Genomic DNA, 17075 nt, shown 5'->3' with positions numbered 1-17075 from the left:
GTATATCCCTGTATGTTGTGGTCATTCAGGTGCTTAACTTAGGCCCCGTACACACGACCGGATCTACCTGCTGGAACTGGTCCGACGGACCAGTTCCAGCGGACAGATCCGGTCGTGTGTAGGCCCGAGCGGACAATTGTTCGGCGGATCGGACAGTTTCCAGCGGATAAAAATTTCTTAGCATGCTAAGAAATCTGTCCGCTGGAAACCTGTCCGTCGGAGAAATCCTGTCGTCTGTACAGACTCACCGGACTTGTCCGACCGACCGCCATCCCTCGCATGCGTCAAAGTGATTTGACGCATGCGTGGAAGTATTTACCTTCCAGGGTCGCGCACGTCGCCGCGTCATCGTTGTGGCGACGTTGCGGCCACGTCGCGACACGTCACCGCGTATGTTTTCCGCTGGGATTTTGGTCTGATGGTACAACCATCAGACCAAAATCCGGCAGCGGACATATTCGATGGAAAAGGTCCGGCGGACCGTTTTCATCGGATAATCCGGTCGTGTGTTTTTTTTTTAATTATTGATGCTCTCCGCTGAAACCACCGCCTGTGGAAGATAATTCCACATCCTTGCCGCTGTTACAAAAAAGAACCCTCTAAGCAGTTTAAGGTTAAAATGATTTTTTCCTAGTTTTAGTGAATGGCCGCATGTCTTATTAAATTCCCTTTCATGGAAAAGTTGTATCCCTATAGTGAGGTCACCAGTACAGTATTTGTACATTGAAATCATATGTCTCAAGCGTTTCTTCTCCAGAGAGAACAAGTTCAGTGCTCGTAACCTTTCCTCATAACTAAGGCCCTCCAGTCTCTTTATTAGCTTTGTTTCCCTTCTCTGGACTCTCTCCAGTTCCAGTACATCCTTGCTGAGGACTGGTCCCCAGAACTGGACAGCATACTCCAGGTGCGGCCAGACCAGAGTCTTGTAGAACGGGAGAATTATTGTTTTATCTCTGGAGAAAATCTCCTTTTTAATGTACGCCAATATTCTGTTTGCTTTGTAGAAAAGCCACAGCCACAGGTACAGTGCTTTGCACCTACGGTGTTGGGTAAACTGCAGCGCATCAGTGTGAAAGTAGCCTTAGGCCCTTTTCACACGATCGGTCCGACCCAATCTGATCCTCTATTCACCTCTATGGAGCAGCAGATGTAAATGAACACATTCCATTAACAACTGCCAACCTCCAATCCAATCTGCTAAAAAAAACAGAAGGGGATCCACACCCTTCCATCTGGGAAGATGGGAGGGCCCATAGAGTAGAGCGGGCTGTGTCCGTGTCTACTCTGCATATGCAGAGCGAACACAGACCTGTCGTCCACCCACTTCGCTCATTGTGACCTGCGACTGGTTACCAAGTCGTTTAAGTGGCCCTCACTCTTCAAAAGGTTGGACACCTCTGCTGTACACCAAGCTTTGCACACACAGCTCAATGTACAATTCTGGCAATGCCAAAGTGAATGAACTCCTGTGCACGTGCTGGAGTGAAGTCAACTTGGCCCAGACAATGAAAATGGGCAAAGATCGATACTTGGAAGTTGACTGGCCAAAGACATCAGTGGCTGGCCAGGATTTCCATACCACTCTGATGCTGGAGAGAAGGCAAGTATAGTTCCACTTTAACTCTAGGGGAAAAGGAAAAAGGTATAATACTTCACTCAGGCAGGTTCTCTCCCTCTGTGTGACTGGTCCCCCCAAGCCACTTCTATAGGGCACTTCAAGCTGTGGTCCTACGTCGCTGTCATTAACCACTTGCCCACCGGGTTAATTCTGGCACTTCTCTCCTTCATGTGAAAATCACAATTTTTTTGCTAGAAAATTAATCAGAACCCCCAAATATTATATATTTTTTTTTAGCAGACATCCTAGGGAATAAAATGCCAGTCATTGCAATACTTTTTGTCACACCGTATTTGCGCAGCGGTCTTACAAGCGCACTTTTTTTGGATAAAAATCACTTTTTTGAATTAAAAAATAAGACAACAATACATTTTGCCCAATTTTTTTATATATTGTGAAAGATAATGTTACGCCAAGTAAAATGATACCCAACATGTCACGCTTAAAAATTTCGCCCGCTCGTGGCATGGCGTCAAACTTTTACCCTTAAAAATCTCGATAGGCGACGTTTAAAAAATTCTACAGGTTGCATTTTTTGAGTTGCAGAGTAGGTCTAGGGCTAGAATTATTGCTCTCACTCTAACGATCGCGGCGATACCTCACTTGTGTGGTTTGAATAGCGTTTTCATATGCGGGCGCTACTCGCGTATGCGTTTGCTTCTGCGCGCGAGCTCATCGGGATGGGGCGCTTTAAAAAATTTTTTTTTGGTTTTCTTATTTATTTTTATTTCGTTTTTATAATTTTTTACACTGAAATAAAAAAAAAAAAATTGATCACTTTTATTCCTATTACAAGGAATTTAAACATCCCTTGTAATAGAAAAAAACATGACAGGTCCTCTTAAATATGAGATCTGGGGTCAAAAAGACCTCAGATCTCATAATTAGACTTAAATGCAAAAAAAAAAAAAAAAAAATGTCATTTTTTCAAATGACAAAAAAAAAATGTTTCTTTAAGAGGCTGGGCGGGACTGACGTTTTGACGTCACTTCCGCCCAGCAGAGCTATGAGGACGGGTGAAGGAGATTTTTCCTTCAGTCCCGTCCCCGCTCAGCTGCCGGACACATCCGATCCCCTCCGCCGCTACCGACGGCTCCGGTAAGCGGCGGAGGGCGCGGGAGAGAGGCGGGAGGGGGGGGGGGCCTCTCCCGCCACCGATAACGGCAATCTCGCGGCGAATCCGCCGCGGAGACCGCCGTTATTGTGTACACCACCGCCCCCTGAAAAGATGAATATCTCGGTTGTGGCAGCAGCTGCTGCCGTTATCGAGATATTCAACTTTAAAAACAGGACGTCTTTTTGACATGGGGCGGTGGTCAAGTGGTTAAGGGCAATGCAGGGCCACTAGTCCTGCATTGTACAAGGGAACACCCACAACCTAGAGCGGAGGAAGGTAAAACGTACACCTTATTCCTGACCCTCTTGGAATAATTAACCCTTGCAGTGCAGAGACAGACCCCTGCAAGGGTAATGGTTTTGTACTTCCTAGAGATGGGTTTTAATGCATATTTCTACTTTAAATTGTTTTCATTTTGGGTAGAGTGGTAAAGAGTTTGAACCTCTGTACCTTTTCTATAGTATTTATTTTTCTAACAAAAAATAAGTCTAAAATATTTATCTAAAACTCTTGTCTTATGACAATCTGGATCTCAGGCCTTTTTCAATCTTCCTACATTGCTTTTTGGTGACTCCGACGTGCCTGAAGATCACATAACAGCTGATTCAGGTCTGGATTGAAATAAGCCATTTCTAATTTGGATCCAGGATTTTCTTACTTTTGCATTATTATTTTGAATGTTGCTGACCTGGAGCAAGCATCTAGGTAGTGATTTGTCGGGAATAAAATGTATATCAGCTAAGTGTTACTAAGCCCAGTAATATGAAAATAGTTCATACACCCCCCGCAGTATCCACAGCTTATGAATCTTCTTTTTACATTAAAATACTGCCACTATATACCTTTTTGGCTGATCTGCATACCACGGTCACATGATAAACTGCAGGGTTTTCCTGAGTGCTGAGTGTTAAGGTAGGAGGAGATTTCCACTATAGCATGTGTCCTGCATGCTGTTATGGAAGGCGGATCATCCACAAATCAAGATGTGACATCCCACCCACTGTGTTTCTTTTTTAGTTACTGGGCATAGAGGAGGAGGGAGGAATGGGGCTGTCATTTTGGATCTGTATACACGCCCAAATGTGTGATGTCAATATTATGTGACCTGAAAAGCTAAGCTCAACAATGAACTGTTCTCTCCAGCAATAGAGACCAAACTGAGCATGTGCAGCTTTACTACACTCACTGTGTCCCTGCAGGAGGTGGAGGATGTGTGCATAGGAGATCAAAGGCCCTTTATACACAATGCAGAGGATTAAAGGGGTTGTAAACCCTTGTGTTTTTTCACCTTAACCACTTGAGATCCGCGCTATGGTCGAAAGACGTCCACAGCGCGGCTCTCAAGTGCCGAGTGGACGTCTTTAGACGTCCTGTTGTTGTTGTTCCCTGTGCGCGCCGCTGGGGACGCGCAGCGGGGAAACAACGTGCCCGGCGCATCGTTCGGGAGCCGATGCGAGTGCCTGGCGGCCGTGATGTCCGCCAGACACCCGCGATCGTCGGTGACACAGCAGGACGTGGAGCTCTGTGTGTAAACACAGAGCTCCACGTGCTGTCAGGGAGAGAGGAGACCGATCTGTGTCCCTTTACATAGGGACACAGCATCAGTCACCTCCCCCAGTCAGTCCCCTCCCCCCACACAGTAAGAACACAATGAGGGAATACATTTAACCCCTTCCTCACCCCCTAGTGTTAACCCATTCACTGCCAGTCACATTTATCGCGCTGTGCAACGTGATTGGCGGATCAGTCATCTGGGACCTGTGACGTGTCCTAGATGATTGCGGAGAGGGAGGGGGGAGAGGTGACTTACTTCAGGTCGCCGAGGCGACCTAGGGAGGAAGTGGGAGCAGGAACCCTCTAAAAAGAGGGTTTCCGCTCCCCCCACCCTCAAAAGAATGACATGCCAAATGTGGCATGTCAGGGGGATACCTTTCTTTAAAGTGGAAGTTCCATTTTTGGGGGGAACTCCACTTTAATGCATCCTATTTTTGTCTTAGCTCTGGTTGGTGAAGGGTAAGAAACTCTGCACCTATTTTATATATTTTTTTTTAATCTATCTAAAAGCCCCAAATACTTTCCTACATCTATTATCTTGTGACACGGCGGGTCTCAGGTCCTCTTTCATCTGCTCCATAGCGTAGGAGAGTGCAGTCTGCTTCCTGGTGATGTGAGGGCTGCCCATAGGGTCCTTACAAGGTCCAGAAGCATTCAGCAGGGACATCATACAAGGGGCAGACACAAGACTGGTCAACCAGAAAAATATAAAACCAGCTGTGGCCACTACTGGAAAAGGTGCCCAAAACATCATGACAGCGCATTCAATTAAGTTTTTATGTTTTTATTTTTTTTTTAAACATGCCAGATTCGACATACATAGGGAGTTGCAAGGTGGAACAGGTTTTTTTTTGGAGTTGGGCTTTAAAGATATTGGTTTCCAATCTGTACTACAGGAAAAGTAACTGAGATTTGACAGACTGCTGCAGGCAACACCATGCCTTCCCTTTCACACAATCCCGATACTCGATCATTACAAGTACAAGAAGACCTTGATTGAGGCTCAGTCAGCTTAACCTAGCATTCTTCCATATCTTCTTGCTACAGACACTTACTTGAAGGGCTTGTTCTGCACATAGAACATACAGATCAGAGCTGAACATTTCTGGGGCATCTCTTGTTGATCCGTCCATGTTAGCGGCTTTAATTAATTTGTACGCACTGTTCAGGGCATCAGCATCTTGACAGAGGTTAGAAAATAAGATAAAAACATCTGTTAGAGCACACAATTAGTGTCAGGGGTGCCCCTCCGTTCCCCGCTTAAAGACAGACACACGCACAGTAGTCTGAGGCACTGCACATAACATATTAGTTAATTAGGACTGGATTGAACAAAAGTTAACAAAAAAAAAAGAAAAGAAGAACATTTATGAACATCGCCAAATTCTAAAATTAAAGGACCTCAATTTAAGAAATATAAAACTTGAATTCCAACCTAAACCTTTTTATTTTCTTTTTACGGCATAAAAGTCATAAAACTTTTTTTTTTATATGTGGATAGAGTGGCGAGGGGTCTGAACCACTGTCAGGTTTCTATTACTATTTGTGTCTCCATTAACCAGTCCGGAATATTTACCCCCATTCCTGACCAGGCCAATTTTGGTGATCCTGCACTTTAGTAGCTGGATTCAGGTAGATTGCCGCAACTTGAAGGCGGCGTAGCGTATCGTATTTACGCTACGCCGCCTTAAGTCAGAGAGGCAAGTACTGTATTCACAAAATACTTGCCTCCTAACTTATGGCGGAGTAGCGTAAATGGGGCTGGCGTAAGTGCGCCTAATTCAAATTAGGCTGAGGTGACATGTTTTATGTTAATAGGGGGTGACCTGACGTGATTGACGTTTTTTAAGAACGCCGCATGCACCGTCCGTGTACATATCCCAGTGTGCATTGCTCCAAAGTACGCCGCAAGGACGTATTGGTTTTGACGTGAACGTAAATTACGTCCAGCCCCATTCACGGACGACTTACGCAAACAACGTAAAATTTTCAAATTTCGACGCGGGAACGACGGCCATACTTAACATTGACTAGGCCAGCTATTTGATGGAATAACTTTCCGCCGGAAAATGCCTTACGTAAACAGCGTATCTTTACTGCGACGGGCGCACGTACGTTCGTGAATCGGCGTATCTAGGCATTTACATATTCTACGCCGAACTCAACGGAAGCGCCACCTATCGGCCAAAGGAAAAATTGCACCCTAAGATACGACGGCGCAAGCCGTCGTATCTTAGCTAGGTTTAAGTGTATCTCAGTTTGAGAATACACTTAAACTTAGGACGGCGCAGATTCCGAGTTAGGTCGGCGTATCTACTGATACGCCGGCCTAACTCTCTCTGAATCTAGCTAGAGGTGTTACTTTAACTGACAATTGTCCGGTCATGCGACGCTGTACTCAAATAAAATACGTGTCCTGTTTTTCCCACAAATAGAGCTTTCTTTTGGTGGAATTTGATCACCTCTGAGTTTTTTTTTTTTTATTGTGCTATAAACTAAAAAAGACTGAGCAATACTTAAGCCTCGTACACACGATCGGACTTCCAGCGGACTTTTCCGTGGATTTTGGCCCGAAAGGCGTTGGCCGTGAACTAGTTCTGCATAAACACGGCCCAACATTTTCAGCCAACATTCACCAAACCACGTGGTTTTTCAGCTCTTTACCGCCACCCTTTGGGAAACTTCTGCTATTGTTGTCTGATGTTTAGCATTGGTTCCGAGCATGTGTGTTTGTACAAATTTGTGTACACACGATCGGATAAACAGACGTAACAGATTTATTGTCAGACAGTTGGTGAGCATGAACAGCCAACATTTGTAGTCGTTAATTCAGCCAACAATTGTCAGATGGAGCATACACACGGTCGGATAACCCGACACAACACGTCCATCAGACAATTATGGCCATGAAATTGGATCGTGTGTACGAGGTTTAACACTTAGGGCAGTATATGCTCAGAGATGAATACCCAGAACACAGATCTATCCTTGGAAGCACAGTTCCCCAAATGTTAGTAGCACTCTGTGCATAGTCCATCTGCAGCAGCTGTCAGCCCCTCATAGACTTTTATAGAATCGTCAGTTTAAGCGACACAGTGCCGTATGTGATGTTTATTTAACGTAGTTTTGCTTCGGACTCTGCCACACGTTGCAGATTGACACCTGCCACACGTTGCGGATTGCCGCTTACATCATCTGCAACATGTTGTGGATTGTCACTTGCCACGTCACATGCCACACTTTGCGGATTGTCACTTGCCACACAGTCACCATAACCTGTGGGCTTGTTGCACTCTGATTCCTGTCCCTTCCCTTCCTACAATAGTACTGATAAGCCCGATTCCTACACTGACTTACCTGACTGCTACATTGACCCTTCACGATTCCTATACTGACCACTGCATTGACCTGAGTTATACACTGTCCACTACACACTGACCACTACACACTGACCAGACCACTACACTACACACTGACCACACCACTACACACTGACCACACCACTACACACTGACCAAAACACTACACTACACACTGACCACACCACTACACACTGACCAAAACACTACACTACACACTGACCACACCACAATACACTGACCACACCACTACACTACACACTGACCACACCACTACACTACACACTGACCACTACACACTGACCAGACCACTACACTACACACTGACCAGACCGCTACACACGGACCAGACTGCTACACACTGACCAGACCTCTACACACTGACCTGGCTTAAACTCCCCCGGGCCAACAACACGACTCACGAGGGAGTCTCTCATCTGCTGCACTCTGCCTCTGCGGTCTGCCACAGTCACACTGCCTGCCATGATGGGAGAAGCGTGGAGGCCAGCCCCACTCACCAGCAATCAGGGATAGGCCAGCCCCGCTGCCGCACGTGACCCAATACAGCCAATCACAGCACACCAGGGCATAGCCGGAAATTAAATATGGTGAAGCATGGGGACAGTGATCAAAATTAGGACGAGTCGGGGGATGACACTCACTGGTGCAGAATGTCACCCCCGCCCCCCCAAATGCTGCGCCTGGTGCCACGGAACCCCTCCCACCCTTTAGCTGCGAGTGTTGTGCTCGCCCGCTCCTTTCACCACTATTACAGCAGCGGCTGACTGCGGGTGGAACGGGCTGGCTGGCGGGTGTCAGTTTGCCGCCCCCCTAAAAGTGCCACTTGGTACCCATGGTACCACCCGGTCCCATCATAGGGCCGGCCCTACATGGGAGCTAATATGGATCACCACCACCCTATCTCCCATTGTAGGTATAACAGCCTCTGGAGGGGCTTTGATGTATGTCATGAGTATCTGTGGAATGGAAGATCTTAAACGGTGTTAACCCCTGACCGTTACAGTGGCTGACTAAATATTTTTTTGCCCCACTGTACTGTAGTAGAGCACTCTGCTTCTTGTACTACTTCACTGTATAGGTTGGAGAAGATTGCAGGAGCTGAGACTCACCTTGCTGATTTTCAGCAACAGAGAGGCGTTGTCTTATAATCAAATCCATTGAGCTTTTGTATTTCAAAACGTAATAAGCTGTAAGAACAACAAAAAAAGTTTACGTTACAGACATTATTTCACATTTTAGTACAGCAGATTTAAGGCCCCTTTCACACAGGCTGTCAGATTAGGTCCTCCTGTCAGCTTTTCAGGCAGACAATCGTGTGTACACAAGTCCGTCAGACAAAAGTCCAAAGTACAAACACGCATTCTCGGAAGCAATGCTCACCAAACACGACATTAGCAGAAGGTGCTCAAAGGGTGGTGCTAAAGAGCTGAAAAACCACGCAGCACGTCACTACGTTCGTGTTTGTTGGCTGACAATTTTGTGCCGTTTGTATGCAAGACAAGTTCATGGCCAAGCCCTTCGGACAAAAGTCTAACGATTTGTCCGTGGAAAATCCGATCGTGTGTACGAGGCTTTAGACTCATCTGAAGTTGAATTCTTGTCAATTAGGATTTTGTTGTCTAAAATGTAGCTTTGCTCCTAAGACTTTCATTGGGGTGCATTCATATTTGCAACATGGTCTTGAATGAATTTGTTAGGAAAAATACTTTTTTGTGTGTGCAAATTAACAAATGGTGGTGGCAATTAATGGCCTGCGTTTGTGCGAGTATTTTGTAGTATAGTGTCCCATAGAAAATGTTGATTCAGAAAGGAAAGTAAAGTTCTTCTGACAAATCTGTTGGGGTGTACTGATTTATGCTGAGCACTGAATGCAGAGGGGGTGTATACAGATTGTTTAGAGGGTGTTATAGCCACACATACTATATACAGGCTGGAGAGGTACAAACCTTCAGTTGTGGAGCTGGAGGAAGATTGATGGACTATACGAGTACAGCTGCACTCCATTGAGATCTACAAGTCCCTCTGCCATGGTCTCTCCTTTCACAGATTGTTGTGAATGGGTGACGTGCATGGGCAGTGCTAGGTGCCAAAAAGACCAGGGGCTTCAGCCAAGCCGGCACCGGGTGGGGGGGACGGTGTGCAGTCGGTGTAGTGGAGCAGGGTGACCTACCTGACACACATACCCTGACCTACGTGAGTGTGTGTGTGTGTGTGTGTGTGTGTGTGTGTGTCAGAACACACACACACTGACATAACCTGCATACACTAACACTGACCTGACTACACTGACTTGACTACACTGACCTGTCCTGACTTGACTACACCACACTGACCTGACTACACTACACTGACCACACCACACTGACCTGACTACACTACACTGACTACACTGACCACACCACACTGACCTGACTACACTACACTGACTACACTGACCACACCACACTGACCTGACTACACTACACTGACCACACCACACTGACCTGACTACACTGACCACACCACACTGACCTGACCACACTGACCTGACTACACTACACTGACCTGACCACACTGACCTGACCACACTGACTACACTGACCTGACCTACATACACAATCACTGACCTGACCTACATACACTAACACTGAGTGAGTGACCTACCTTAGCCGTGGTAGAGATGTAGCCAGAGGACTCGAGAAGGCTCAGAGCTGAGGAGGCAAGGAGAGCCGCTGAACGGAGCAGGGAGCTGAGATGTGGGGTGCCAGAGGTGATCCTGCTGTCATACAGATGCATCATGCAGCCCTCAGGAGCAGAGGAGGAGAGCCGCTGAACCGATATCACGGCGCGCCGGGCGGCATTGTAATTCCCGCCTTCTGAGCTTGCGGCGCCTATGATGGACGTCACACGTCCCGCGGGCCCGGATTGGAGCAGTGGGACGTCCATCATAGGCGCTGCAGGTTCCAGAAGGCGGGACCTGCTGTGTCATCGGGCACACTCGGAAAAATAATGGTCCCTGCTCGGCGGCACTCGGGGCTACTAATAAACTTTGTCATGCCCGAGACTCTGGGCTTTTAGGACACCCATTCGGGGCTCCAGCCTCCTCAGCCCACCCCTAACGACGCCCCTGGTGACGTGGCTGTGTGGGCGGAGCCATACACATCTGCGCCAAATTCAAAATGAAACAGAATCCTGTGGGGAGAAGAACCCCACTATTCAGGTAATTAGAAGGGGGGCGGGGGGGATACTATTAGATGGATTTGGGTGTGTTTGAACTAGGATACAAACTTGCACGTCACGTGAGCCCACCGGGAAGCTGTCAACAGTGCGGGCCAATTATCAAGGAGCGTACATACGTGTATCTGTGGCATGGGGGATGATCAGTCCTGTACAGATCATGGCTTCCTGGGTTCAGTTCCCAGTCTGAACTCATCACTGCTTACCACGCTACATCTTACACCGCTTTGTACACATGGGTCGAAAATTGGCTGAAATCTGACGGTTCAGCAGGAACTGACCGACTTTTGGCTCGTATGTACAGCTGTCTGTTCTACAGAAGACGGTCTCACGGCCAGGTTCTGTCCAAAGCTGGCTACACACTATGCAATTTTCTATAGATTTTTACCAAAACCATATAAAATGAGGTCAAACCTAAACATTTTCAATTTGAATGCAATCAGGCAGGCCCTTGCACTACGTATCTAAAGGAAATCGAACAACAAAAGTTGTATAGTGTGTATCCAGCTTAAAGGAGTTGTAAACCCTCATGGTTTAGAATGCATTAAGGTGAAAAACTTTTCCGTGCTGCAGCTCCCCCCAGAGCCCCCCTTTTTCTTACCTGAACCCGATCGTTACAGCAACGGGGATGAGCACAGCAGCTCCAGCAGGTGTTTCAGGTCCCCATTGAGCGGCGATGTCGTCACTCCCGCGCATGCGTGCGGGAGACTTTATTCGTGCAAGGTCCGGCGGCTGCCGGCCCTTTAGCCGAGGATACCCGCTGCACATGCGCCGCTGCAATCAGCGGCGCATTGCGGGGGGAATATCTCCTAAACCGCACAGGTTTCGGAGATATTCTTTATACCTACAGGTAAGCCTTATTATAGGCTTACCTCTAGGTAAAAGTAAAAAATGTCCCTATACAACCACTTTAAGCACCCCCCATGGAAATCAGCTCTCCGTGGGGGCATCCAATCAAGAGGAGGGGCCAGAAGCGCTGCCGGGGGACCCCAGAAAATTTGGATTGGGGCTGCTCTGTGCAAAACCCTTTGCACAGAGCGGGTAGGTATAGCATGTTTGTTATTTAAAAAAATAAAATAAAACAAACCTTTACAATCACTTTATTTTTTGTTAAACAAAAGAAAAAAGACAGAAAAAAAAAAAGATAATTTTTCTCCTTCACTGATAGGTGGCGCTGATGGGCACTGATGGGGCTATACTGATGGGCACTGATGAGGCTGCACTGAGGAGGTGGCACTGATGTGTGCTGATGAAGCTGTACTGATGGGCACTGTTTAGGCTTTACTTATGGGCACCGATGAAGCTGTACTGATGGGCGCTGATGAGGTGGCACTGATGTGTGCTGATGGGGTCGTACTGATAATCACTGATGAGGTGGCACAGATGAGGCTGTACTGATGGGTGCTGATGAGGCTGTGCTGATGAGGCTGCATCGAAGAGGTGGCACTGGTGAATGGGGGCTCATCACACCCACCCTGCATTTGCATGTAATGTATGTGGTTGCAGGGCAGTGCTCTGGACATTTAAAACGGGGGTTCACCCTAAAAAAAAATTCTAACAATACATGGAGCCGACCTAGGAGACCAACAGTATGCTGTTGTTTTTTTTGTTTTTTTTCGTACATACCGGTATAGGGCTATTTTCACCCCCGCTTTCCCTCGGGAGTGGGCGTTCCTAATCACAGGCTGTGATTGACGTGCTTCTGACCGGCGCATACTGCGCGTCACGAGTTGCCGAAAGAATCCAAACGTCGGTGCGCACCGTATAGAGCCGCACCGACGTTCGGCTTCTTTCGGCAACTCGTGACGCGCAGTATGCGCCGGTCGGAAGCACTTCAATCACAGCCTGTGATTAGGAACGCCCACTCCCGCGGGGAATATTGAGTGACAGGGGAGAAACTGCTGCAGGACTAAAGTAAGGATCGCCATTAAAAAAAAAAAAAAAAACAATGGATTAATTATTGTCTCTGCCTGCTAGTTTACTTGAGCCAAAGTCAAAATTTCGGGTGAACCTCCGCTTTAAGGGTTAAAAAAGGCACCCAGGCGATCACCTCCCAGCCACCTGTCAGATGCCTCTGAAAAGTGATTCACTGCAGATGGTAAACACAGCTGGGAGCTTAAATGAGCCATAAATATGGCAGTAACATGGTGGACTATGTCTTTATAACAAGATCACACAGTCCTCCTTCTCCATACAGCTTTGATTACTGCATATAATAAGGCAAGGACACTTCACACAGCTCTAATCACTGTCATCATAACAGAGATAGAAATTATATAAATATGAATACAATAAATAAATAGAAATAATATGAATGCATCGAAGAGCGAATGCTGATCATCAGCTCCCTGGGAGAAGAGTGTGATCCGGGCACTCAGCCCCTTCTGCCATCACTGAGCTCTCTCCAGGAACTACAAGTCCCAGCAGGCTCCCCCGTTCTCTGACTGTCGGGCACGCTGGGACTTTCAGTTCCTCGGGACCACGTGACAGCACACCGCCCCGATCTCATTCACATACATCCCCTTCTCACCTCCATCCAGCAGCCGCACGGCGTGTACACAACACTGTATCCAGGCAACCAGGGACGCCGCTGACTCCGCCTACAGGAGCCGCACTGGGTCAAACTTCTTCCCCCTCCTGATCACACACAGGGAGGGAATGTCTTGTGTATTATATATGGAGAGTTCCCGTGTGAGCCTCACAGCTCAGGGTGTAATAGAGGGTTAAAGAGAGCCTGTCACAGACTTAGTCGTTTGCAGTAAAAGCATTAAAAAGTATTGCCAGTGTTTACTTACCATAACTTTAGATCCGCAGACATCCTCCCAGGCAGGTAATGCCATGGTTGGGATTTGAGCCAACAAACCCTAGTCCTGCCAGGTGGAAGTGCCAACCACTTGGGCTGGCCATATATGGGGCGATTTCCAAAATAATTTTCTTTCGAAAATCTAATAATTAGTGAGCTGCAACAAACACGATTTTCCTGCGGCCATAGAATTTGAGTGATCGGGCATGATGGGAATAAAAATAAAAATAAAATTCTAATCAATGATTGGAGAATCGTGGGAAAAATCTAATTGAAATAGAAATGTGTGTGAGCTGTGACCTGAAAAGAAGAGAAGATTCCCCACCACAAAAAAAAACTATAAGTCGTTGATTGCCGCCATTACTAGTAAAAATAAGTGAATAAATAAAAAATGCTTAAATATATCCCATAGTTTGTAGACGTTATAACTTTTGGGCAAACCAATCAATATACGCTTATTGTGATTTTTTTTTTTTACCAAAAACATGTAGCAGAATACATATTGCTCCAAATTAGTGAAGAAATTAGATTTTTTTTAAATGTTTTATTAGATATACCATTTATAGCAGAAAGTAAAAAAAAAAAAACATTTAAATTGTTGGTAATTTTTTTGTTTATAGCGCAAGAAATAAAAAGACTGAGTTGTTTAAATACCACCAAAAGAAAGCTCTATTTGTGGGAAAAGGAATATAAATGTTATTTGGGTACAGTGTCGCACGACTGCACAATTGTCAGTTAAACACTTCAGCCCCAGAAGAATTAGCTGCCCAATGACCGGGCAATTTTTTGCTATACGGCACTGCGTTGCATTAACTGACAATTATGCGGTCGTGAAACGTTGTACTCAAACAAAATTGATGTCCTTTTTTTCCCACAAATAGAGATTTCTTTTGGTGGTATTTGATCACCTCTGTGATTTTTATTTTTTGCGCTATAAACAAAAAAATTGCGTCAATTTTGAAGTAAAAAATATTTTGTACTTTTTGCTATAATAAATATCCAATTTTTTTTTAAAAAGCTAATTTATCTCAGTTTAGGCCGATATGTATTCTTTTACATACTTCTGGTAATAAAAATTGCAATAAGCGTATATAGATTGGTTTGCGCAAAAGCTATAGCTACAAAATAGAGCATAGATTTATAGCATTTTTTTTTTTTATGGTAAATGGTGGTGATCTGAGATTTTTATCGGTACTACAACATTATGGCGGATACATCGGCCACTTTTGACACATTTTGGGACCATTGGCATTTATACAGCGATCAGTGATATAAAAATGCACCGATTACTGTGAAAATGTCACCGGCAGGGACGGAATTAACACTAGGGGTTAATTTTGTTCCCTAGGTGTGTTTCTAACTGTGGGGGGAGGGGACTGACCTATAGGAAATGATAGATCGTGTTTCCTAGCTATTAGGAACTCACGATCTGTCTTTCTCTACACGTCCCTGTTCTGCCACTCATGCCCGTGAACTCTCGCGGCCACCGGTCATCGCGACCGCCGGTCACAAGTGTCTGCAACCTAGCGTGTACCTTCATAGCCTGCCTATAGCGACCTACATATAGCTATGATGGTTCGCACAGCGGAGCCAACCTGCCGCAGTATAACCATACCTCCCAACTTTTCAACATGGTACTGTGGGACACTTGGGGAGAAGGGCCATTTGACTTGTTGAGCGGGGGGATGGTGCTACCGCGGGAAGCCGAAATAATATTCCGACATTATAGTTGTTGAGTTGAGTGGGGGGTGGTTAACGCTGGAACTTGCAAAGCGGGGGGGAGATGTGACTTACCTCTTCCTCCTCATGTTCATGGCCTCTTCCTCCTTCCGTGCTGCAGTGTTGAGGAGGGGGGGAACTCTTCCTCGGACATCCTCTTTCTCCTCTTCACTGTCATTATGCGGGAATGCGGGAAAGTGTTGTCATTGTGGGAAAGTCCTGCACAATCTGTGCCAGTTGGGAAGTATGGTATAACTGCGGCGGCTGGTCCATAAGCAGTTAAAGTTATTGTAACGGAATGGCATGTGATACCCAGAGACTTTTGAAGGATGCGGGGTACTCCTGTGACAGCTTCACTAATGACTCTTGGATCTAGGGTCATCCTATGTCCAATAGGGGCATAGGATGACTGAGAAATGATATCATGAACTAGCTGAATACCCGGCGTTGCCCGGTCTTCCTATCTTAACCCTTTGGGGAGGAAAATCATAGTAATATAAATATACCCATCTTTTATATAAGGGTGTAGGTAAGGGTTAATTTAACTGTCATATATTTTTATTTGGCATATAAGTAATATGTGTACCAGGTATTATTGAAATATCTCCAGGCGTACAGAAGTTATGTGGGAACATACATTTCCCATTGATTTGCATGGGACTTTAAACAAAAACCCCGCCCCTCACAAATGGGGGTAGTTAAGGGATAAATTAACTATCCTATAGTTTAAGTGGACATATAAGTAACATGTGACCAAGTGTTATCGAAATATCTACAGCCGTTTGGAAGTTATGAAGTAACATGTATTTCCCATAGAGTTAAATGGGACTTTAAAGGAAAACCCCGACCATGGCAAATGGGGGTGGGTAAGGGTTAAACCACCTATCCTATGTTTGTTGCTGACATATAATTAACATGTGTGCCAAGTTTCATGTTAATATCTTTAGCCGTTTGGACGTGATGCTGGAACATGAAGTAACATGTATTTCCCATAGAGTTGAATGGGACTTTAAAGAAAAACCCCGACCATGGCAAATGGGGGTGGGTAAGGGTTAAACCACCTATCCTATGTTTGTTGCTGCCATATAAGTAACATGTGTGCCAAGTTTCATATTAATATCTTTAGCCGTTTGGACGTGATGCTGGAACATGAAGTAACATGTATTTCCCATAGAGTTGAATGGGACTTTAAAGAAAAACCCCGACCATGGCAAATGGGGGTGGGTAAGGGTTAAACCACCTATCCTATGTTTGTTGCTGACATATAAGTAACATGTGTGCCAAGTTTCATGTTAATATCTTTAGCCGTTTGGACGTGATGCTGGAACATACATACATACATACATACATACATACATACATACACACACACACACACACGTTGAGTTTTATATATATAGATTACATGAGATGGGACAATAATGATAATTCATGTATTGCAGGATATCTTGAAAAATTACAAGTTGTTAATTCTGACCCCAACAGGTCAATAGGAGAGTGACTCATTCAATGTGGTACATAGACTATTGAGGTGCTAATTAAGTCTACCTGGCTGTAGTGATAAAAGCTTGCTGTGATTGCATTCTATTGTCTATTGTGCTAATTAAGTCTGCCTCTCAAGAACCTTTCATTGTGTGAAGTTCTATTGATGATAATATGCGTTGTGAC

The 17075-nt window shown here is 45.6% G+C and overlaps 1 protein-coding gene across 1 annotated transcript in view; it reads right to left on the bottom strand.

Annotated features, from left to right (window-relative positions):
• Positions 1-13477, bottom strand: part of CFAP46 (cilia and flagella associated protein 46) — a 267974-nt gene extending 254497 nt beyond the window's left edge. The window contains exons 1-3 of the mRNA XM_040361829.1: positions 13416-13477; positions 8779-8856; positions 5345-5469 (exon numbers count right to left, since the gene is read on the bottom strand). Coding sequence (XP_040217763.1) covers positions 5345-5469; positions 8779-8827 — 174 coding nt within the window. The 5' untranslated portion in view covers positions 8828-8856; positions 13416-13477. The remainder of the gene's footprint in view (positions 1-5344; positions 5470-8778; positions 8857-13415) is intronic.
• Positions 13478-17075: the final 3598 nt, after the last annotated feature.

This window comes from Rana temporaria, chromosome 8 (genome assembly GCF_905171775.1).
Source record: "Rana temporaria chromosome 8, aRanTem1.1, whole genome shotgun sequence".
Classification (NCBI taxonomy): Eukaryota; Metazoa; Chordata; class Amphibia; order Anura; family Ranidae; genus Rana; species Rana temporaria.
The sequence above is the reverse complement of the archived record's forward strand: the minus strand, read 5'-3'. Positions and strand labels throughout refer to the sequence as shown.